This window comes from Cydia pomonella, chromosome 13 (assembly GCF_033807575.1).
Source record: "Cydia pomonella isolate Wapato2018A chromosome 13, ilCydPomo1, whole genome shotgun sequence".
Lineage (NCBI taxonomy): Eukaryota > Metazoa > Arthropoda > Insecta > Lepidoptera > Tortricidae > Cydia > Cydia pomonella.
The window spans coordinates 15,067,611-15,091,451 of NC_084715.1; the positions used below are offsets into that span (position 1 = coordinate 15,067,611).

Here is a 23,841-nt window from a genome sequence, read left to right on the forward strand (position 1 = left end):
GCTATTTTTTTTTTCGCTTCAACCATATGTTGTGGGGTGAGTTAGATAGATCTAACCAAGTTATACTCTATTTTGCCTGTTATAGATCTACATAGTATGTATTTATAAGCAGAAAATACTTTTACCCAGAATTATACTAAGCATAATTGTGTACAGCGCCATTCTATCGGCAAATTACCAACTAATTTGCGCGACCTGCATGTATGTTGGTTTTTCAAGAATCATTTTTAGGGTTCCGTAACAAAAAGGTACAAAAGGAACCCTTATGGTGCGACTCTGTCCGTCCGTCCGTCTGTATGTCTGTCTGTCTGTCACATCGCTAAATATCTCGAGAACCACTTAAGCTATCAATTTGAAATTTGGAATAGTTATGAAGAGGGGGCAAAATTTCAAAGTCTAGTGACTAGGTCAAGTGGGGTATCATTTGAAAGAGCTCAAATTGTACTTTCCAAAACATTTCTTTATTTTTTTTTCGTAGAGAAAAAAAATCGATGTATGTAGGAAAATGTGAAAAAAATACCGCCCCCCCCCCCCCCTTCCTTTATCTACGAAGTTTACCAACGAAAAATTATGAACTTTTTACATAATATTAATATTACTATAATTTTTACAGGAAAAATAACACAGACCTCTATCTTGGTAACTTTTTTTATTAACAAAAAACCTTTCCGATTTCAGTTTGAAATTTAACCAACTTTACGTATGTTTAATATACCTGAAATTTCTATGAGATTATATAAATACACGTTTTTTTTCAAATATTAAGTATAAGATCAATTTTTGAAATCGGTTCACATGATAGAGAATTATCCTCGAAAAACCAACTTACGTGCATTACATCTCGCAAATTAGTTAGCAATAGCATTTTGCCGATAGATGGCGCTTGTAAACAATTATACTTACTATATGAACTTCTGTTGAAGTTTTTCGCCTATTTATAGTTACACGAGATAATTCAAAGTTTGTACGGAACCCTCGGTGCGCGAGTAAAACGAACTCGCTCTTGACCGGTTTTTTTATTTATCAAGTGAACCGATTTCAAAAAAAATTTGATTTATTAGTAAGAAGGTGTTTTTAGTGTAATCTCATAGAAATGTCAAGTATATTAAACACCCACAAAGGAGTTAAATTGCAAATGAATTAGGAAAGTGATTTTTCATAATTAAAAAAATGTTATCAAGGTGGTGTGATATTTTCCGTATAATATTAATATTATTATTTGTATGTCTTTCCCATCACGGAACAATGGTGCTCCGGACCTTTGGGAGGCGTGCGCGGAGCCGAAGCCAAAACGTAGAGGCCCTTTTGACACTTTAATGAAATGTAAGGGGTACACCTAGCGGATGCTGCCCTTGCCCGTGTCATGGGACGCACGCAATGGCAGCACCCGCCAGGGTGTAAGGACTATTTGAGGGTTGATGGAATCTAAAATGAACTGGGCTATTGGGTGAAAGCGATGGACTAAATACTGGGCTATGGGATAAAAAACCGGACGCCTGCCTAATAAAACGGTATTCAATTTTATTTCCGGCAGACGGTGACTCGCCCCCACAAGATGGGCCCCCATAAAAAGCGACATCTAGGATGGCTCAAGGGCAACACCGGTGTGAGGGCTCAGGGGTGTCGAGAGGTGTACGCCGCTTTCTACCCAGTGGCTGCGAGCAGCCACTGTGCCAACTCGCGTCTTATGCAATTTTTCACTTCCACCCCTGGAGCTTATAGCTCTAACGACTCCACTCTGGCCGGCCGGCTAAGGCAAGCCAGAGGCAGAGAATCCTGTCCCACCCGCCCTCCTTGCGGCTAACAGAACTCCCCAGGAGCACTCGGGTACGTGAGGTCGCTACTCCCCAACAGCTCGCCACAAGCTGCCCTGCGTTGACTGATTGCACTGGTAAAACCAGCGGGCGATGGGGTCGTCACATCCCTACGCCTATATTAATATTATTATTTCCTTTATTCATTTCTTTTCTCAGGCTAGGATTTTTATAATATGGATATAAAAGTAAAATATAAAAACACTTACAAAACAATACAAAAGATATAAACACATATTATTATTTAAACTTTATTGCACAAGTACAAGTATGACGTACAATAGGCGGACTTAATGCCTTGAGGCATTCTCTACCAGTCAACCACTGGGCCAAACAGAAATTTGCTAAGGTGGGTGCAGTGTGAAAAAAATATTCCAAAATTAAATACTAAGTCTAATACTACTAAGCCAGTATACAAACTAATAGGTAATATATATAATATTTTTATAAACTACACAAATTATCATTATAAATACATATATAAATTAATTACATAATATACTATACAATATACATAAATATACTTCTGCATGTATTATGTAAAAAAAATCAAAATTCTTCGTTGGTAAACTTCCGAGATAAGGGATGGGAATGGTATTTTTATCACATTTTCTTTCATATTTTTTTTTTCACTATGAAAAATAAAATAAGAAATTGTTTTGGAATGTTCAATTTGAGCTCTTTCAAATGACTAGCATCTGCTTAGACGTTGAAATTTTGCTCCCTTTTAGGTAATATTCGTCATAATTTCGATGTGTTTGGGTTAGCGTTGTTCATGACTATTCCAAATTTCAAATCGATAGCTCAAGTAGATGTCGACATATTTAGCGGACATGGACAGACGGATGCATAGACGGAAAGAGTCGCGCCATTAGCTCCTTTTGTAACTTTTTGGTACGGAACCTATCAACTAGTTATGCACTTCCGGCATTTTGTAAGTATAAGCAATATCAAACTTTCTTTAGAATAGGCCAAAAATATGAGCCGGTGTTAGGGTTTTTGGAGATCCTTATTTGTTTGGAAAGACCTATCAACCTACCAACGATACCCCACACTATTGGGTCAAAGCAAAAAAATTACAAAAAAAATTGTATGCGAGGTACCCCAAAAATTGTTTTTCTACTTTTTATTGTACAATTTTTTTGCCAAACATGATTTATGTATTCATGCCAAATTGCAGCTTTCTAGCACTAACGACCACGGAGCAAAGCTGCGGACGGAAGGACATACGGACATGGCGAAACTACTTATATGGGTTTCTAGGTGACTACGAAAATACAAATACTTAAATACATAGAAGACATCAATGCCTCAGGAACAAATATCTGTGCTGCTGTACTGTAAATATCAATATTTTCATCACACAAATAAATGCCTTTACCGGGATTCGAACCCAGGACCATCGGCTTCATAGGCAGAGTCACTACCCACTAGGCCAGCCAGACCGGTCGCCCTGCCTATAACAGTAAATATAACTTAATAAATTTAAAAAAATCTAGCGGTGGTGACCGAGTGGACCTGATGTCCGACATCTAATCCGGAGATTGCGGGTTCAAAGTTCAAATCCGCTAGGACATCAATTACACCGAACTTGTTTGTCATCGACGTGGTAAAAAAAAACTTAAACACTGGACCGATTCGCACGTGCGGGCAGGAGGTCGCTATAATACGCGCATAACGTTGTATCACTCAAACATCGGAGCGACGTGCGAATAGGATCCTGGATTCTGGATAAGTGTATGTGAAGTCCCCAACCCGCATTGGGCCAGCGTAGGAACTATATCCCAAGCCCTTTCGCGCATGAGAGGATGACAGAGGGCCTACCGCCAATATCGAAAAAGTTATCTGCCTCTCCTCTGTCGCTCTTACCTATTTTTAATTGAAAGATAGAGTCAGACCAAGATATTTTGCCAGCGATTTTGATAGCCCAGCCTGTGCAAGTGTTAAGTAAACATTAGCATTTCATGGGTGACAATAATTCTGGCGCAGATCATGGCTCGGTGCATTATTGAATATGTACTTACAGAATTTAACTACTTTTTTTATTTTTTTATTTGTTTTTGTAAAAATGGATCATATATATAGATCTGTTCTTATGCTGTAGGAACTTGTATGTGTAAATTAAGTTGGGCAAAAACTTTTTATAATTTATTAAATTTCTACAAGTGAGAACCTGTAATTCCATTGTAAGTTCTAGATATATTTAGCGCTGTTGGTTTTCCATATACTAAAAAAATAGACCTTTGACGTTTAAAATAACACTTGCACTGTCGAGGCTGTTAAAATCGCTGCCTACTTATCTTGGTATGACTATGACTCTATTACGAGAGACGCAGGCAAATACCTGTCAATTTTCGTTTTTGTAGTACATACCTGCAAATATTCAGAAAATTCGCGTCTGTAAGGGAACACGGAAAACAATTTCATGGAATGCTCCTAATGCGGGCGCCACTGGACGGACGATGCCCTCTTAATTAGCTACCAAGTATGATTTGACTTAATGTACAGAACAGCGGGGAACATGCAGAGTGCCCCGTGCCACCTAGATGCCTACTTCAGGAATGTATGGTATACGTATGCTGCATCCTCCGTGACCTCCGTTGATGTACCTACCCAATAATATTGATTAAATAATGGGTGTAGTACAGGTTTTTCTTTCCTGTAATGTACAGTCAAGGTCTATATTTTCGATACGGAGAAAGCACAAAAAATGTGTACATGACCTTGTTTTCTAGCTAGTGCACAGTGCACAGATATTTTAATTGTACAACAAGAGAGCAAAGTTTGATATTCCTTCGAGTTCTTATTTGGAATCCCTTGCAAGCGAAAGATTCTGTAATAGAAATAGAATATAATAATTATCTAATTTAGAAAGCGCACGAGATGTAAATAATGTCGTGTAGTATACAAAATTTTTCACATCAGCAGTGCGAACATATTTGGTAGGTAAAAATACAACCTGAAAAAAAAAATCTTCTTCATCACTATTTCACTCATATTATCTTAAGCTATTCTAACAATTAAGTTAAATTACTACAATAAAACTGAATGAAAAAAATTACAATCAAATAATACAGAAATAACGAACATCAATTGACAGTTTAATCTACAACATTTTTGTAAAATAAACATTGTGTATTTGTACGGTCTGAATTGCGGATACTACTATTTGTGAACTATAGTAGAATTATTAAAAGTAGAATTACTTATTTTGCGTAATAATCTTTGTATTTTTTAAGTACATTGTTTGTTTGTACAATAAAGTACTTAAAATATGGAATTATCAAATTTTAAACTTTTTTTTTGACGACCGGTTGGGCCTAGTGAGTAGTGTAGTGACCCTGCTTATGAAGCCGATGGTCCCGGGTTCAAATCCTGGTAGGAGCATTTATTCGTGTGGTGAGCACAGATATTTGTTCCTGAGTCATGGCGGTTTTCTATGTATTTAAGTATTTATGAAATATCTATGTATTATATATATCGTTGTCTAAGTACCCTCAACTTGAGCTTACTGTGGAACTTAGTTAATTTGTGTAATAATGTCCTATTTTTTTTTTTCATTAATTGATTGATTGTTTGACGAATGGAAACTCGTAGGGTGATTTGGAACGATGCGGTCTGACTTATTTCGGGGGTCTATAATAAACCGTCAATATACCGTTGAATTACGTTTGAACTTTTTTGTCTCTTTCTTCGTGAAAGGGACAGAGAGAATAGAATCCAAATATTTCGAACTTGTATTAGGCCCCGCACGTAGAAATTACATTCGCCTAAAAGGTCACTTAAATGTCTTTTTGTCTCACAAAGTGAGCAAAATGCGATTTTGCTTAAAGCAGCAAATTACCCTTGTTCGAGCTGCTGAGGTGAAAAATTACTTTGAAACAGACTTGATAGCAATTTACTATGCAACAAGAAAGCAAAGTTAGTTTTTCAGAGTCCCGAGGAAGAGAAGGATAGGATTGTAATTAAGAATTATGAGCGAATGAAGGTACTGAAGGCACAAGGTGCAAAAAACGTCTTTTGTGGTACAACTGTTCACCTTAGCAGAGAGAACATATTAGAAGAAAAAAATACAATTGAATCTGTGTTCGGAATTTCGGAAGTAGGTTCTTTTTTTGTTAAGTATCACTGTAATAATAATGGCGGACGGCTTCAATATACTTACTTTAGGTTAGGTTTAGAGATTCTTTATTTACTCATAAGAACAACACAGTTCACTAAAAATGAGCTTAAATATTTGATTATCTTAAAAATAAACATAAATAGCAAGATCGATAGAGGTTTATATTACATTAGTATGTTTTATTATGTATGTGTATTTTTGAAGTAAAAACTTCTTTAGCGGCACTGTGCACTTTTTGTGATGGGGAAAAAATGTTAAACTCGCGACAGGTCACGTGACAGACAGATTCGTCAGATTGAAAATTCGTAAGACGGACACATGAACTGATCGAATAACTCCATGATGGTTCTAGTAATGATGATGCTGTAAGAGTCGTTGAAATTATGGATGTAAGTTGATTTTTCTGAGAGATAAATTTTTTAATGTTAAATAATTGTAATAGTTCTGAAGTGGTAAATTTTTAATGTAATATAAATTGTCATGTTTGTGTACGATAGGGCAATAAATGAATATTGTATTTTTACCACATAAATGATAGTACTTTTATACTGATAATTAAAGCAATTCGTGCAAAATTATTCCCTAACCATTACAAAATATCAAAAATGCACAACGTTAATATTCAAGTTTACAGTTCTGCCGGCACTCCCGGAGTGCAACCCGTTGTTTTTTTTTAAATTTGGTTTTAAATGCACTAAGAGAGTCACAATCTTTCTCATTATTCGGTAGTTCATTAGGTATACATCCGTGCTCCCTCATACATTACGCTACTTTTGCCATAACCCGTTCTATTTTTTCGAAGTAGTAACTTGTTTGTATTTCTTAAACAGTGTTTAAATTTTCTATGTGTAAAAGAAATGTCTGAGTGTATTTTACTTGTTAGGATCTTTCTTACAAAAATTCATGTTGAGTAGGTGTAGGTATAGTTGTCTTAAGTTGCACAGTTGGACTTTCTTGTATAGCTTTACTCTTTGGTTTCAATGTTGCGTGTCACGAATGTAGGTACACCTAGGGTCTAGGCGGATTGAGTACATTTTCTCTAGTTTGTTACGAACAGCTTTCCAGGTCTGTGATAAGGTTCAATTTAGTATGCTAAAAAAGTGAGAGCGCCCTCCAGTTTAGGTAAAACTTCATGGATTAATATCGTATTTTACGAACGATATAGTTCGTGTCATCCACGATGACGCACAGATTTGTCAAATCTAACCTTTAATAACATGACAATACGAGTCAAGGCGCACGTCTTCGGGAATCACACGATCTATAACGTAATAATTGATTAACTATCTATAAAAAAACCGGTCCCGTGCGAGTTCGTTTTACTCGCGCACTGAGGGTTCCGTAAAAACTTTGAATTATCTCGTGCAACTATAAAGACGAAACACTTTTGAACAGAAGTACTTATATAAGTATAATTTTGTACAGTGCCATCTATCGGCAAATTGTCTAACTAATTTGCGCTATGTAATGCACGTATGTTGGTTTTTCGATGATAATTCTCTATCTTGTGAACCGATTTCAAAAATTGATCTTTTATTTTAAAAAAGGTCTCATAGAAATTTCAGTTGTAATAAACACACGTAAAGTTGGTTAAAGTGCAAACTGAATTCGGAAAGGTTTTTATTTAATTAAAAAAAAATGTTACCAAGATAGAGGTCCGATTATATTTTTCCTGTATTTATAGTAATGTTAATATTATATAAAAATTTCATAACTTCGGAGATAAGGGGGAGGGGACGGTATTTTTTTTTCACATTTTTCCTTTATATAAATATATATAAATATATTTTTTTCTCTGTTGAAAAAAAATGTTTTGGCATGTACAATTTGAGCTCTTTCAAATGATACCCCACTTGACCTAGTCACTAGACTTTAAAATTTTGACTCCGTTTCATATTGGGCATTTTCCATAGTTAATAAATATGTATATATATATATATATATATATATATATATATATATATATATATATATATACTTTCAATGTGTCTGGGTTAGCGTTGTTCATAACTATTCTAAATTTCAAACCGATAGCTTAAGTGGTTCTCAAGATATTTAGCGTTGTGACAGACAGACAGACGGACGGACAGAGTCGCACCATAAGGGTACCTTTTTGGTACGAAACCCTAAAAATATTCGGTAGCCAAATGGAAAAAAACGGAACCCTTATAGATTCGTCATGTCCGTCTGTCTGTCCGTTTATGTCACAGCCACTTTTTTAACTATAAGAGCTATACTGTTCAAACTTGGTAAGTAGATGTATTCTATGAACCGCATTAAGACTTTTACACAAAAATAGAAAAAAAAAACAATAAATTTTTGGGGTTCCCCATACTTAGAACTGAAACTCATCTTATTTCATCAAACCCATACGTGTGGGGTATCTATGGATAGGTCTTCAAAAATGATATTTAGGTTTCTAATATCATTTTTTTCTAAACTGAATAGTTTGCGCGAGACACTTCCAAAGTGGAAAAATGTGTCCCCCCCCCCTGTAACTTCTAAAATAACAGAATGAAAAATCAAAAAAAAATATATGATATACATCACCATGCAAACTTCCACCGAAAATTGGTTTTAACGAGATTTAGTAAGTAGTTTTTTTTAATACGTCATAAATGGTACGGAACCCTTCATGGGCGAGTCCGACTCGCACTTGGCCGCTTTTTTTATTTCGATCGGTATAATTTTTGCAACATTCGACCACCCATGCCGTATTAAATGTTTTTCTTCGAACAATTTACTGCACTGACGTTTCAATACGATTGACGGCACATTGGTGGATGAGGCCAGGGTCATAGTCATAGAAATAACTGTCAGTGTACTTGTGTCGCGCATAAATACTAAGAAAATGGTGGATGATGGAATCCTTAGCAAAACTACGCCCTTAGTATTCTAGGTCCACGGTGGATCCCAAGCTTAGTAGTGAAGGAAACTGTTATTTATATAAAGGCGCTGAGCGGTATAGTCAAATAAGCGTATAATAAATGATTAAGCAGACATAATATAGTAAGATATGGCGGTGATATCGTGTTATTGCAAGTTTAGTTAAACAAAAGCAGGGTTTCATTTTATGGGAGAAATCAGAAAACGTCATTGTTTAAACAATTCAATATTATTTGCATAAATTTATCAGTACATCCACATAGAATGCATTATTAATTTACTTCATAGAATACAACATAAATTCTCGGACAGCATGAAAATAAACGAAAGAACGACTATAAGATAAAATCTATTTACATTCAGGTGGTTTAAACACAAATAAACATCGAACATAACAAAACCAGTGCAACAATTAAATAATAAATATAGACACGTGACTTCAACGTGGTAAGGTAATAGTAAATCTAGGGCAATATAATTAATCAATCGTTAGTTATACAATACAAGTTTGTTACAAAAATTATCTATTGGCCTTCACATCACAGAGCTAAAGCGATCTGAAGCGTCGACCGGCACCGGCGTGCACGCCCCGACCGAACTCGCGGCGACACAAACTCCTCTCCGGGAACTAAACTAAACCGCACGCCCCAACCGCTGGGCTGCGCGGAACAAATGCTTACATGCTGCACGTCGTCAATGCGTATACAAATGTCATCGATGGTCATAAATGCGTCAAGAATCGAGACCGTTATTTAGACTTTTATCATTAATATTCAATACAAACTTTTTTAACCAGCTCATAATACAAGAATAGAAAAGTCATGCAAGAAATTGTAAGTCGATTATAAAGACTAGAAAATGCAAACTAATCGAACAAACCTCGCGACCCATTCCGTTTGCATAATGCCCGCACGTAAACCTATAATTGATATGTGTAGCTCCGCAAAGCGATAACAAGGCGAAAGGGCGGTTACTGCGCGACGAGTCGACGACGCTCACCGATGAACACACATGAAGTATCTTTATCTAATATCCAACAAGGGGACCCGGCGTCGCTCCGCCGCTCACGCCAAGGTTCAACAATATTATATGTATGTATAACTTAGGACAGTCGTTAGGCCTTAATATATAAAATGTACAAGTATTTATTATGGCAGATATCAACAATCAATTTTATATCTATCAATACGATACTGTCAATTTTTACAGATACGATACTAGAGATATATACACGCTCCGTCGAGGCGCCCGACTCGCGCTCGCCGCGACGCGCCGAAGGCAAATGGCACTTTCTATACAAGCTCAGAATCCCGACGGTACTGCGCCCACTCGCACCGACCGGCGGATACGCGTCAATCGCTCGATCGAAGATCCAAACTAATAAACTATCAACTATCACTTTATACTCTAAATTATTCTAAGTTCGAATTACAATATCAATAAATATTCCGAGATCTTCGAGCGGCCATCGACGGGGCGCATCTATAACATTAATTCGAGGTACCGGCAGCGGGCGGGTCGGTCCGAGTCGGGCTCGCGTTCCGAAACACGTCGAAAGAGGTAAAAAGAGTGAGCAAAAAATTTGAACAAAAAACGGTCCTCGCGGGCTCTCGCGGGCGACGGAGCGGCGACTCGCCCCGGACAGGGCTACTGGTACCCGGGCGGGTCCCACGTGGCCGTCAATCAGGATAGGTACGGCAGCAGCCAGTACAGCGCCGCGGCCAGCAGCGGCAGCGCCACGGCCAGCAGGTGCGGCGCCAGCAGGCGCGGCTTGTGCTGCAGCTCGGCCAGCTGCGTGGCCAGCCGCGCGCGCTCCGCGCACACCTCGGCCCAGCTCTCCTTGGCGCGCACCAGCTCCTCCTGCAGCGCGTGCAGCGAGCCGTTCGCCAGCTGGCCCGCCAGCCGCTCCTCCTCCTGGAGGCGCTCGCTCGCCAAGGGCTCGGCGGCGATCTCCCCGGGCGCCGTGTCGATCTCCGTCGCGACCGACTCCGTGTCGTCGTCGTCGTAGTCGAGGCGGAACATCTCGTCGATGTCGGCGGATATTTTCTTGGCGTCCGCGGAGTCGTCTACGCAGAGGTCCTCGACGGGGCGCTCGGTCTCGACGGCCTTGTCGGCGGTGGCGACGGCGGGCGGCGAGCGGGGCGGCTCGGCGTCGGGCCGCTCGGCGTCGGGCCGCTCGGCGTCGGGCCGCTCGGCGTCGGGCCGCTCGGCGAGGCGCTCGAGGGCGGCGTCGCGCGCCTGCAGGTCGGCGCGCAGCGCGGCCACGTCGGCGGTGAGCTCGTCCACGTGGGCGCGCGTGGGGCGGAAGGCGAGCTCGGCCTGCATCCACGCCGCGCTGGACGCGAGCCGCTGGATCTCGGCGAGGTTCGCCTCCTCCACGGCGGCCGATCGCTTCAGTTGGGCCTGCGCGAAATAAATAGGATTCTCATTTTGTTTATTGTAGACACGATATTATTAACCTTAATCGTAAAACCACGTATTAATTGTAAACAATTTTGTATATAAACAGTGTTGTGACAAAAACGAGTGAGTAGATATCGTGTACGCGGGCGCACCTGCAGGTCGTCGATCTTGGCGTGCGCGGCGCGCAGGTCGTCGAGCGCGGGCGGCGGCTCGGGCTCGGCGCGCGCGGCCAGCAGCTCGTCGCGCACGGCGCGCAGCTGCTCGGCCTCGGCGCCGCCCGCCGCCACGCGCTCGCGCAGCGCGCGGATCTCCTCGTTCAGGCCCGCCATCACGCGCAGGATGTTGGCGTACTCTACGCCACCTTTCGTCTGAAAATTTACATATTGTTTGTAATTTAAATAAACAAGTGAAACTACAAGCTAATTTTAAGTGCCTCTCTTTATCCTCCTCCTCTCGATTGAGTGATTGTTCGAGATGATTCGTCGGTCTAGCCGAGTGTAAAATGGTTTTGCAATATCTCGCACGATTCCAAGATTTATTATTTGAATAGCATTGGTGTTAGCAGTAACGCGTACCATTTGCAAGCCGAAGGTCTCGGGTTCGAATCCCCGCTCGTATCAATGATTTTTTTTGGAACTTATGAATAAAAAATCCTAATTTATAACCGACAACGTCAGAACTAACCAATTCATTGAGTTCCAGGTCCAAGTTCATGGCAAAGATGCGGGGCAACGCTAGGAAATTGAACTTTTTCCTATGAACGCCATTGCTATATACATAACGCACTACCGTAAACCTAAACGGAATGTACTAATTAAACTTTTCTCAAACATGCAATGAAATATAGACGTTATGTTCCTTATAATAGGCTGAGAAGTATGACGTTTCAGGTGCGGATAGGACAAGAGGTCGTTAATGAAATTTCATACAAATCTTGCAGGCGTAAGCCGGCAAAGTCTTCTGTTTTAATTTCCATTCCAAATAAATTTGTGGCAAAAAAACAATAAACGATTTGGTATGTACTTAGTGCAGTTTTATTTACATAATAAATCCACATGAACATAACAAGTAAAACATTATTTTCATTTTTTTTCTACCTAAAGGTTGTCTGGAAGAAATCGCTCAGTAGCGATAAAGCCGCCTGTTGTTTACCTCTATCTTCATGTATTATATGTGTTTCCATGTACATTTTTTCAGAGGTTGTGCAATAAAGAGGATTTGTATTTGTATTATATTTTAATTTTTTTTCTTAGCTATACAAATACACATTGAAATATTAATATTTCATCTAAATATTAGGTAGCGGTAAAAATTTCTACTCAAACGTGCCGCCAAACCTTTTTTTTTCTATACGGTTAGAGAACCGTATAGAAAAAAAAGGTTTGGCGGGAAACTTGACAATTTTTCGCTGTAATTCTGTTTTATCGGATTTAATTTTGTTTCATTGTAATCTTGTTTTCTTATAAATAATTCGATATGAGTTCGGACGAAACTACCGACGAAGAAATGATTATTGATTGCACCCCACCTGAATTAAGAGCAGAAGCAGAATTGGCTATACAGAACTTGCTGCCGGCAAAATCAAAGGCGAGATATATGGTTACTTATGACAAATTTATAAAATGGAAAACCAAAAAAAAATGGCCACAGTTTCTCAGAACACGAGTTTTTGGCATATTTTAAAGAACTGGCAGAAACTAAAGTCTTCAACATTGTGGGCATTGTACTCCATGCTTAAGGCCACAATGCAGGTGAAGCATAATATAAGGGTGAATCAACTTTTTTTGTTTTGTTATCCTGTCCCGTTGTCCAAGGGACAACAGTGGCACAGTTTGTTTGAAGAGACGTTGTATGCCGTTCTATTAACATGCTTAGTAGGGGGCCCATTATGGACATTGGTTATAACGACCACAAAAACGCAAGTTTGATACATTTAAGTACCATAAAATCAGTATTTCAATGAACTTTTGTCCCCTGGACAACTAATCGTAACCATGGCAACGAGTGACGCTAAAAAGTTGATTCTCCCATAAACATAATACAAAATAAATATAAATGTATGAAGTATCCGAGTTAAAATATAGCGAAATAGTAAATATACACACGTTATTTTTAGTTTTTGTCTTGTTTACTTATAATTTCTTTAAAAATAAAACGTTGATTTTGTTGTTGATATTTCATTGCATGTTTGAGAAAAACACTATACATACCTCGGCGGGAAATATGGGGTAGCCCGCCTCAGACCTATCCGTCTATGTCTTAGCCCGGCAACCCCTTTCGTCCCGGCCTCTGTAGTAATGTACTATTAAACATCCGCGTCTTGTTCTTGCCTGATTGTTGTTGTGCACATGTATAAATATACTGATTGTTGTTGTGTACATGTAATACTCGTATTGTTACAACAATAACATACCGGCGATTCCTCAGTCTCAGGCTCGGTGTAGGTGGAGTTGGCGTTGTTGTCGGCGTGCAGCTCGCCGTCCAGCGGGCTCGACGACACGTCTCGATCCGGATCTGAAAGTACAAGCGGCGTAAATACCAGAAGACAAGACTTCCTTGCAGAGGAAAATTCTCTGTCAATCTGTCAGATTAAAAACCGCGACTAAAATGTGATTAAGCAGATATGTTTAGGCGGTAAGGATAATTTTAATCGAACGAGCGAACGAAGATAAATTCTTATATTCAACTTGGAACCCACGGCTGGGATAGGGTCACGTCCCGGCATTTCAAACATTTGTTTTTTGACTGAACTATTAGAGCATAGTTAGTTACGAAATAACTTCGTAAATTTGTTCTAATTTAATTTACGTGTTGTTGAGGGCAATATGTGATGATCCACGTGTAAAGGTGCCGTAGAGCGGTCGGCGCTTACGCTGTTATTAACGATGCTCCAATACTAATGCTATGCGACGTAAGCGACAACCGCCATAAGGTACCTTTTCCCATTGAACGTCACATATATTTTTTAAGTTCTAAAATGACCAGGATCGATCAAGGGGTTATGGAGCTAGAAGAGCCTCGAAGGCTCAAAAACCTATTTGTAAGGGGTCTTGCTATACTGGTGGCTTGCCATAGTGTAGATGGGTACGCGGGATACTGAACGTTTTAGGAGGCATATAAAAATATAAATCGAGACCTGAGGGTATGTGGAAGGACTTTTAATACAAAAAGGGGGTCAATAATGGACAAAGCTCGCCCACAAATTTTTTTTTGAATTCATTGGTCTGATCATGACAAAAATTGATAACTGATGATCTGAAGGCCGCTTAATATGAATTTGTAGTCAAAATTGAAATTAACGGCCGCCATCTTGAATTTCTTCATTTTTGCTCTAATCTGGCCTGACGAAAAACTGTACAACTCGCTTCCTGCAGAAATGATTGAGTCAAGCGATACAATCTTCAATAAAAGACTAAAAACACTCTTGATCGAACTGGAGTGTTATAACATAGATGACTTTGTCAATATAGTACAGGAGACGTATGAAAATTTGTATGGGGTAGGTCATACTAATTCCCACAAAGACGGGGTTTGTTTTTTTTTAGTCCTTTGTGGGTATCTTTTTGACATACTAAAAATCTAAAAAAATATACCTATGCAAAATGCGTTTTTTTGACCGCCAAAACTTTTAACTGAACATTTTCATACAATATTAAAAATCGTGCGTAGTATCAAATCACAGGAAATTACATGGTGTTACTACTTCCTACAAGGCCTAGTTTACCAACTTGGTTGAAAGGTCAGATGGCAGTCGCTTTCGTAAAAAATAGTAACTACGCTAAATCTTGGGATCAGTTGTCAAGCGGACCCCAGGCTCCCATGAGCCGTGGCAGAATGCATGAAGATATGGAGAAAAAAGCCTTCATTTTTGAAAATATGAAGAAATTATAAAAAGGTGGAAGAAAAAAATGCAGTATTTAAAATCATTATTTTAAATAAGCGGATCGCATTTTGTATTACAAATGAAATATACATTTCTATAAATATAATATCAAAATACAAATGAAATATAAAAATCTAAATCTAGTAATCTTCGGTTCCTTCTAAATTAGTTTCTTTTCGTACACTGTTGGTGCAATCGCTACCAGAACAGTTAAAACATAGTTCGGTGCATTCCACACCATAACGTCGACACGTACATTTGCCACGTACAGGTGCATCGGATCATATTTAATAAAAACTCTAGTGCAGGGCTCAATTGGCATGTTATGGGCTGGAGTTGGTTTTCTAATTTTTTCCAACCCCACTCTACAGGATTAACAAAATTGGTGTCCATAGTTTTCCAATAAAGGCATTGTAAATGTACGTAGAGAAGATGATGGACAGTAGCATCTTCTGTAGGTGGCAATCTTGCAATATTAAATTCTGCTTTGGCCGTAGTGATTTTTTCAAGTAGAGGTTATAATGCAATAGGTTCAAAGTCTCTGTCTTTGGATTCCACCGAATAATGATACCAATGCCTTGGTTTCAATATCTATGAGCTCCTCTCTGTTTGCATTTTCTGATCCAAATAGAGTAGCGCAAATGCTAAAATCTTCCCATTTACAAAAATGACGATATGCTGCTGATTTACTTTTAGCAAATAAAGAGCTTGGGGTATCGCATCCAGTTAAAGCATGTGCAAAGATAATTATTTTGCATCAGTTTACACCAAGTGCGCGTTGCATCGATTTAATATCACGTTTTTTATCACTGGACAAAGATAACTGCAAAGAAATATGTCGTGTATTATGATAAATGAAAAATACAAGAATGTCGGTGTCATCACCATCAGCAACAACTGTTACATGCTTTTCTTCCGCCAAGACCAGTGCTGTTTTTACAATAACAGTATCAGCATCGTCTCTAGCATAAATCACGGAATGACCATTCGCTTCCAAGTGTGTGCCAAGCATTGTTATAAAGCAGTTTGTTTTAACTATTAGAAAGAAAAGGTCCTTTGCTAATAAGAAGTGGGGAGCTTTCATTAAAATTCACTGCTACTGATGATTGTTTTGTGAGTATCTGATGCTCTACATCCTTTGTACTGGAGGTGGTATAACTATCAAACACAACTGTCACAACTTTATCTTTATATTGCTTGGCAATATGATTGCTGTACAGTTGTAACACATCCCCAAATGTTCCAATTCTTGGCCATGGTAACTTGTGTAGCAATGCACCTCCATCAAAAACATACGATGTTTCATCAGGTGAAACGTCATTTATAGTTCCTATGCTATCTAAAGTTCAAGCCAATGTAGATTTGTCACATTTTCTCATTAACTGAGTTTCTGTATCAAATAGAGACGGAGACAGCACACATAATTCAAAATTGAAATTATCTTTTAAATTTTGAAGATCAGGATTAACAGATTCAACCAGCATTCTCTGAGTGAGTAATCCTAAATCAATGTGCTTTATTAAGCTACGTGAATAACAAGACATTTTTTTAAATCTTCATTGCGACAGCTTGATTCTTTTTACCCAGGGTAACAGTGTTGAAAGCTTTTTCAGTCAGTTTGGATGGGATATCGAGTCCAATAGACTTCATCTGCTGTTACTTTGTGTTGGCTGTCGACTAATCCAGTGGAAATATTATGTAGCTCTACACAGTGTGAATCAAATGGATTATGTTCTTCCAAAAATTTAAGTAATGTTAAAAAATCCTTGGCATCTCTAGATTTTCTAGCATCAGATATTTCAATATGTTCAATAGTAACTTTTTCCCGCCATTCTAGTACAGTACTTACGACCTTACTGCGCTCTGCAACGACCTCTATGGTATTTTCGTTTTTTTTTTTTATGTTTCCTTTGAGGTGTGTTCAATAACCTTTTATATTAATACGCAACCTATTTTTTATATTATCTATATTAATATAGTTAAAGATATGTAATAATGAAATGTGCTTTTGTTTTATAAAACGAATGTTAATAAGTAAAATTAATAGTTATCAATGAATATAAAAATATTTCCTACATTGAAAAATTATTCCGGTTTTTTGTCTCTATTTTTTTTTTAATTTTATTATTTTACAAAATCAATGCCATAACGTTTTTTATTATGTAATTTTCTGCAATTTGATACCACACATGATTTTTAATATTTATTTTAACTTTTCAAAGTTAAAAGTTTTGGCGGTCAAAAAAACGTATTTTGCATAGGTATATTTTTTTAGATTTTTAGTATGTCAAAAAGATACACACAAAGAACTAAAAAAACCAAAACCCGACTTTGTGGGAATTATTATGACCCCAAAGGCTATATCTCCTCTACTAATAGGAGTGGCTAACCCAACCACACAAAACAACCAAGTACCTACCTATTTGTAAAATGTACCTATAAAATGAATAATTTGTGTTGTTTATTGTACATATTGTAAAATGACATGTAAAATACTTAATTTTTATGAATAAAGTTCTGAATCTGAATCTGAATCATGAGAAGAAATGATATCTGACGATCCGAAAGGTACCTTAACATGAGTCCGAATCTTTAGCTACAGGCTGTCAGGTCACAAGTGTAGGTGCCAATCATCTCTAATGTTCCGAGTTTACTCTAAAAATTCACGCAACTCTGTACCCAGGTAGGTAGGTCTCCGCCTAGCATATTCAAACGCTGCTCCTACTGCTTAATTGATTCATCGTCCAACTTTGTAATTACCTAATGCCCATATTCTGCAACGACTTCAAACATGTCGACGTGGTGTCCCTTAAAGTCTCCCAGCGTGAGCAGACTCCGTGTGTATTTTCTTCGTCGAAAATAAGCTCCTCATAACAGCATTACAGGTATATCTCTTGTTACGCAGCATTACAGTTATATCATAGCGTCAAACTAATTGTTTCCAAGCGTCATCATAATTTGCATCGGTGGTCAAAAAATTACTAAGTAAACTCAGCGCCTCTCCGGATAAGTTGCTGTTTAAATAATGCATTTTTGGAACAGCCGCAATATTCTTATTTGTGTGAATTAACGAGGAAAACATATCATAAAACAAAAAAAGAGGAGGAATTTTACGCCACAATTGTCATTTTCAATGTCAACGACCATAACGAAGAGTTTCCTTTCCCGTATTGAGATAAGTCGATAATCGACTTATGTCCGACTTGAAATTCCTTAAATTTTTGCTCAAGTATTTCAAGCTTGATTTGTAATAAGTCTGTTTAATTCTCTTTAGACGATTTTATATAGTTTTTATTTCTGAAGTTTTTTAATTTTGATTAACTCCTCTTATCAATAAAGAGCTCTTCTAATGTAGACATTATGAGTTTAACTTCTAAATGTTCGTATAAGTAGATAAAGTCCTCAATGAAAATGTCTTAAAAGCTCGATTTATAAAGCTCAGTTCGTTAAAATAACTCACTCACAGTATTAAGCGCAATAATTTTAGCGAAAGTCTGATAAATTACTTAAAAATTATGCTTGCTCAATAGAAACTCGATATTATAACGCGTAAAGTGTGTACGTAAATCTAAAAGCAAAGTTTGCGGTATAGATAACATTGCACATACAGGCAAAAGGAATAAAAAGAGGTAAAAGAGAGAAGTAGAATAGAGAGCTGGAATGTCTACCCAGTGGCGGATTAACCGAACAGCAGAAAAAGCATATGCTAAGGGCCCCGCGCCTAGGGGGGCCCCGCGCTCCGACCCTGACCATGCGATTTCGGCACGCGGAACCGGCCAAGTTCTAGTAGAACTCGCACTCCGCGGATCTTGTACTACCACATTTTATTTACAATGTATTTTTTTTTCGTAAGTCAGTAACAATATTGATCATTTGTTTTTATCCTGTCTATTTTTCTTTATGACGACATACCAAATTTAAAGAATTTTTAGGCTTCCGAGACTAACAAGAGCAGAGTTTAGCATAAAACCGAAGGTGTAGAGTGTCTCAAAACTTTTGTGCATGGCTAAGCTGCAGGAAACAGAGCTCGGAAACGAACAAAAGAAGATACTGTGTTTAAAAACATATTAGTGAAAAGCAAGGAAGGATGATTTATTTTTTAATTATTTTTTCAAATAACAAATTGCACCTTACAGCTAATGCCTAATGATGATCAGCTTTGAGCCCGTAGTAAGCCAAAGGACGCACTCCTCTACGGCTGGCCGGGCGCCCAAAATATGCCGAGTTGCTGCAAAGCCGTGATACATATGATCTAATTGTCAAAATGTTATAAAAAGGAAGCAGCGCGGCAGCGGGGCCCCTATGCAGGGCTTTCATTCGCATAGAGGCCGGTGTAAAGCTGTCCATAGGACCCAATACCCAAAGCATCCCAGCAAGTCGCACTTTCGAGCAAGAACTAAGGCCGAGCAGCAGGCGAGCCGAGATCACATTGGTTCAATTCCAAACTCTGTTCTCCTACAAATCAGCCTTTGCATGGTGGCGCGCCACGATAGAACGCTCCGAGCCCCCGCCCTTATACGGAGCTCGGCCTACGGCCTTGTTCACACTATGGCATTGGTTTCATTCTAGGCTCTACTTTCCTGCAGCTTGGCTTTCAGCTTCGCACGGGAACGCTACGAAATCGGGTGGTCCGGATATTCAGCTCGTAGAGCTCAGCCTTCGGCCTTGTTTTTTGGCTCACTTAGCCATTAGTTCCCAATTCTTAGGTCTGACTCACTTTTCACCTATTTATACAAGCTTTTATTAAACTTAATAATATTGATGTTGTTAAACAGTATCTTTAACTATTTTATTTAACTTGCAATACTCGTAAGTTGTTTTCAAAATCTGCAAACCATCTGCAAACTATTTTTTTGAACATTTTTTTTTTTTTTTTATTTTTTTATTTTTTTTTTTTATTCCGAAAAGGTAAGCATTTGACCACAATCTCACCTGATGGAAAGTGCCGATGTAGTCTAGGTTGGAACATGCTTACCTAAAAGATGTCTATTCACTCTCGATTTAAAAAGGTCCAAGTTATAGTGGACTGGGAATAGATTTGCAGGAAGTGAATTCCACTCCTTAGCCGTACATTTGTCAGAATTTGGCAAAATCGACCTGATCCAATGATGAAAACCGAAGGTAAGGAGGAAACCTATAAGGAAGAAAGGAACTCTGATAAAATAACACAACTTCATTAAGATTAGGCTCTTTTAAAATGGCTACATAAAAAAATAAAAAAATAAAAATCGGAATTCCTTAAAATAAATAAGGAAAATACTTCGGATTTTAAATGACGTCATATACCTATAGTTCGTGTCATCCACGAAGACGCGCCCCGCTCTTCTTCCTAATCGCTTATAGTACAAATCTGCAACTTTTTGGCAATGTAGTAGTTGTCTACTAATTAATGTGTATAGACAGAACTACTATACTAGTAAAAGGTTGCACACCACATTTGTAGATACTATAGGCGATTGGGAGGAGGAGTGGGCGCGTCTTCGTAAATGACACGAAGTACAAACAAAAACTAAAAAAAAAAAACATTTCTTGTGTAGGGGCTCCGTTAATTTTTCTTTTTATTTTATATTTATTATTGTTACCATTCAGTCAAAACAGGCCAAACGGGGGCTATTAGTAAGTATCATTTACATTAAGTACATTACAAGCATAAGGTTACTACCTTTGCAGCGCTTTGTACGTCTTTTTAGTAAGAAGAGAAGATTTTTTACAATAACCCAAAAGCGACTAAACCGATCATTTTCGCTATATTTTTCATTGAAAGTATTTATTAAGCTTTTGTTTCACGATTTTTTTTATATTTTTTGGGCCGATGGTTCACTTTTTTTTTTCTTTCGGAGCGATTATTTCCGAATATAATAACTTTATAAAAAAAAGGTTTTTGAAGACCGTTATTCGTTTTGAAAGATCTTATCCAACAATACGCCACACTATCATCAAAGCAAATAAAATTCAAAGTAAAAACATTTTGTATGTATCCTAATTTTATATAGTTTTTATTTTACCCCTTCTGTCGCAATGCATGATTTATGTATCCATGCCAAATTACAGCTATCTAGCACTAAAGATAACGGAGCAAACCCTCGAACAGACGGACAGACGGACATGGCGAAACTACTTATATAAGAGTTTCTAGGTGACTACGAAACCCTAAAAAATACACTGCATATCATGTTAAAAACTAATCGAGAATGAGTCGAAAAATTTAGACATCGTAAAAAAATTGTGATGGTACTGAATCCTCGGGGTGCGAGTCCGACTCGCACGTAATCTTTTTTTTTTTCAAAGCAGGGGGCCCCGCTAGCTTTTGTGCTAAGGGCCCCGCGCCTTCTTAATCCGCCCCTGTGTCTACCCCTTCCTTCGGCGGACTTTCTCTGATCGAATCCTAAAGAAACGTTAGGTCAAGAGCACCCTAAACCGGCGAGCATGTATGAGGAATATTATGAAAGTGAAGGAAACGCAACAGGGTATGTCAGAGGCATCATAAACAACAAAATATGGTCACTTAACTCGTTGATTTGGAAAGCACAATGCACTAGGAAGGGATGATATAATCTTATAGCCGATCAGGGCATCGCACGTGCTTAAATGTAAGTCCACTTGCTCATCAAGCGCACCTGTGACTTTGACCAACGCTAAGCTAAACTAGTACGAGCGCAATCTCTAATTATGTAATGGGTAGTACCTTGAGGGTTTTAGTTAAGCAAAGTACGTACGTACCATCAGCTGATGCATGGCGACTTTATCAATGAATTCATTCATAATTTCTCCATGCAATTTCGCAGCTCACTGTTCGTACCTGCGCTCCATCGTAATCATAGTAATACACAGCCTAGAGTGTCATTCAGCGTTTCGCGTTTAGTGCCCTCTCTAGTAACGAAGGCTATACGGATCTCAAGGTCAAATTGTGCTGGTTCGCTCGAACGCTGGATGCACCTTGATCTCTCCCTGTCTATACCATTGATACTGCCACTCGCGCGCAACTCAAGCCGCGTGCAAGACAAACAACCCTTTTTTTTTCATAGTGCTAAGTGCGATAGACAGATAAGGTTGTCTCGTGCTACTTGATAACGCTATGCCCCACCACCGAGCGCGTATTTTAGGATGACCAAGCACACGTTGAATATTCGGATTTCAGAAAGTGGCTAGAAAATTAAAAATATAAAAAATAACTAAGATTTTTTTTTGGGACTTTTCGCAAATATTACCGAATGACTCACTGTGCGGCATACAGAATAACTAATTCACAACTGTTAACATTTTGTGCTTCGTCGTTGATTTTCTTGGTTTACTGGAAACTCAGTATTTTCATAGGAGTTTAACGTTTACGGCGGCGTTTGTTGTCTGCAGGCTAGACGGGGCGTGGGTAAACTGTGTTCGCTTAAGAAGCAAGTTACCGTGGTTGAGCCTCTGCTGCTTCTCGTCGTCGGTGCAGAGGTCGGGCTCGCCGGCCTTGTCCTCGCCGCTGCCGCCGTCGTCGCCCGCCGACCCGTCCGACGCCTCGTCTTTCTCTGGTGAGCACACAAGCAGCAGTTAGGCGGCGGACTGCACGCGCGGACCGGCGGCGCGGCGAGTCGTCGGTGCCGAACGGCGCGAGCGGTGATTTGCGAGACTTTATCCAAATGTATATAGACTTTAATTATTCCATTTTGGACGACAGCGGCACCGCCGGTCGCGTGCGTCCAGTCCGCGGTCTTAGATTAGACAATAGCAAAGAAGTAAAAACTTGAAAGATAATGAAAGCAACACTTTGAGGGTACGAAATGGTTACATATAACAGTATAATTTTCACTTTTGCACTAAATTTTAAACAATATTTTTTAAGAGTGTAAAATTCCCCGGGGTATTCGGTATACATATACATATATATTATTGGTTCCTCTGTTGCGGGGCCAATCTAAGAGCTCCGGAGATAAGCATATACACACGTTACACTTATAACATTCCTTTTCTTCAGTCGTGGGAACTCTTTGACCGGCAAATACATCATACGTCAACTGGCGCGCTCGATTAAAGTATAATATCAACCTTCGTGCATGGCAATAAGGTTTCCATTGGCGCGTTGTATATAATAGGCGTGCGGTCAAAGGGTTAGAGAGCCCAAATTCTAACATATCAACCGTATGTTACAAAAGAAAACCACATCTAACATGTATTTTACTGATTCGTTATGCATGAAGGGGCAGTACGTGGAAATACTGAAAATTATATACCTAATATATAATTAAATTTGCAAAAAAAGACTATATGTAAATGCAAAAAAGCGTAATACCTTTGCTTTCTTCATCGTAAATGTTATTCTTCTTCAATATCAATTCGAATTCTTTCGCCGATTTGCCCTCTGCGGATATGGCTTTAATGCCGACCTGTAAACACAATTTAAAACAGTTAGCTTGAATCTGATTACGGCAGATAATTCATTGTCAAATAACTTTACACTAAACGGGACAATTCATCGGTCTACGTAATGGAGATACATTCCTATTGGATATATACTCTTATGTAGTTCGGCGAAAGAACTTAAGAAATCGTAAATAAAAGTACATCTTAAAATAAGGTTCATTTTTGTCAAATATGTGTCACAGCAGATACATTGTATGTAGTTGAACATAGAATATAAAACGTATATATTCTATGCCCAGTAGGTAGACCTAAGATCCAACCTTGTTGAGCAGGTGTCACAGTCCGTGGCCAGTGCCAGCATGTTCGACCTACACGTCTGCGACAGAAGG

At 38.6% G+C, this 23,841-nt stretch overlaps 1 protein-coding gene across 2 annotated transcripts in view; it reads right to left on the minus strand.

Moving 5' to 3' along the window:
• Nucleotides 1–9,033: 9,033 nt before the first annotated feature.
• LOC133524320 (sarcolemmal membrane-associated protein) overlaps nucleotides 9,034–23,841 on the minus strand; it is a 43,563-nt gene continuing 28,755 nt past the window's right edge. Inside the window, exons 9-13 of one of the 2 annotated variants that reach the window (XM_061860257.1) lie at nucleotides 23,382–23,475; nucleotides 22,507–22,620; nucleotides 13,640–13,740; nucleotides 11,379–11,594; nucleotides 9,034–11,226 (exon numbers count right to left, since the gene is read on the minus strand). In XM_061860257.1, the coding sequence (XP_061716241.1) occupies nucleotides 10,507–11,226; nucleotides 11,379–11,594; nucleotides 13,640–13,740; nucleotides 22,507–22,620; nucleotides 23,382–23,475 (1,245 nt within the window). In that variant the 3' untranslated portion in view covers nucleotides 9,034–10,506. The remainder of the gene's footprint in view (nucleotides 11,227–11,378; nucleotides 11,595–13,639; nucleotides 13,741–22,506; nucleotides 22,621–23,381; nucleotides 23,476–23,841) is intronic. The other variant, XM_061860258.1, reaches the window with a different exon arrangement.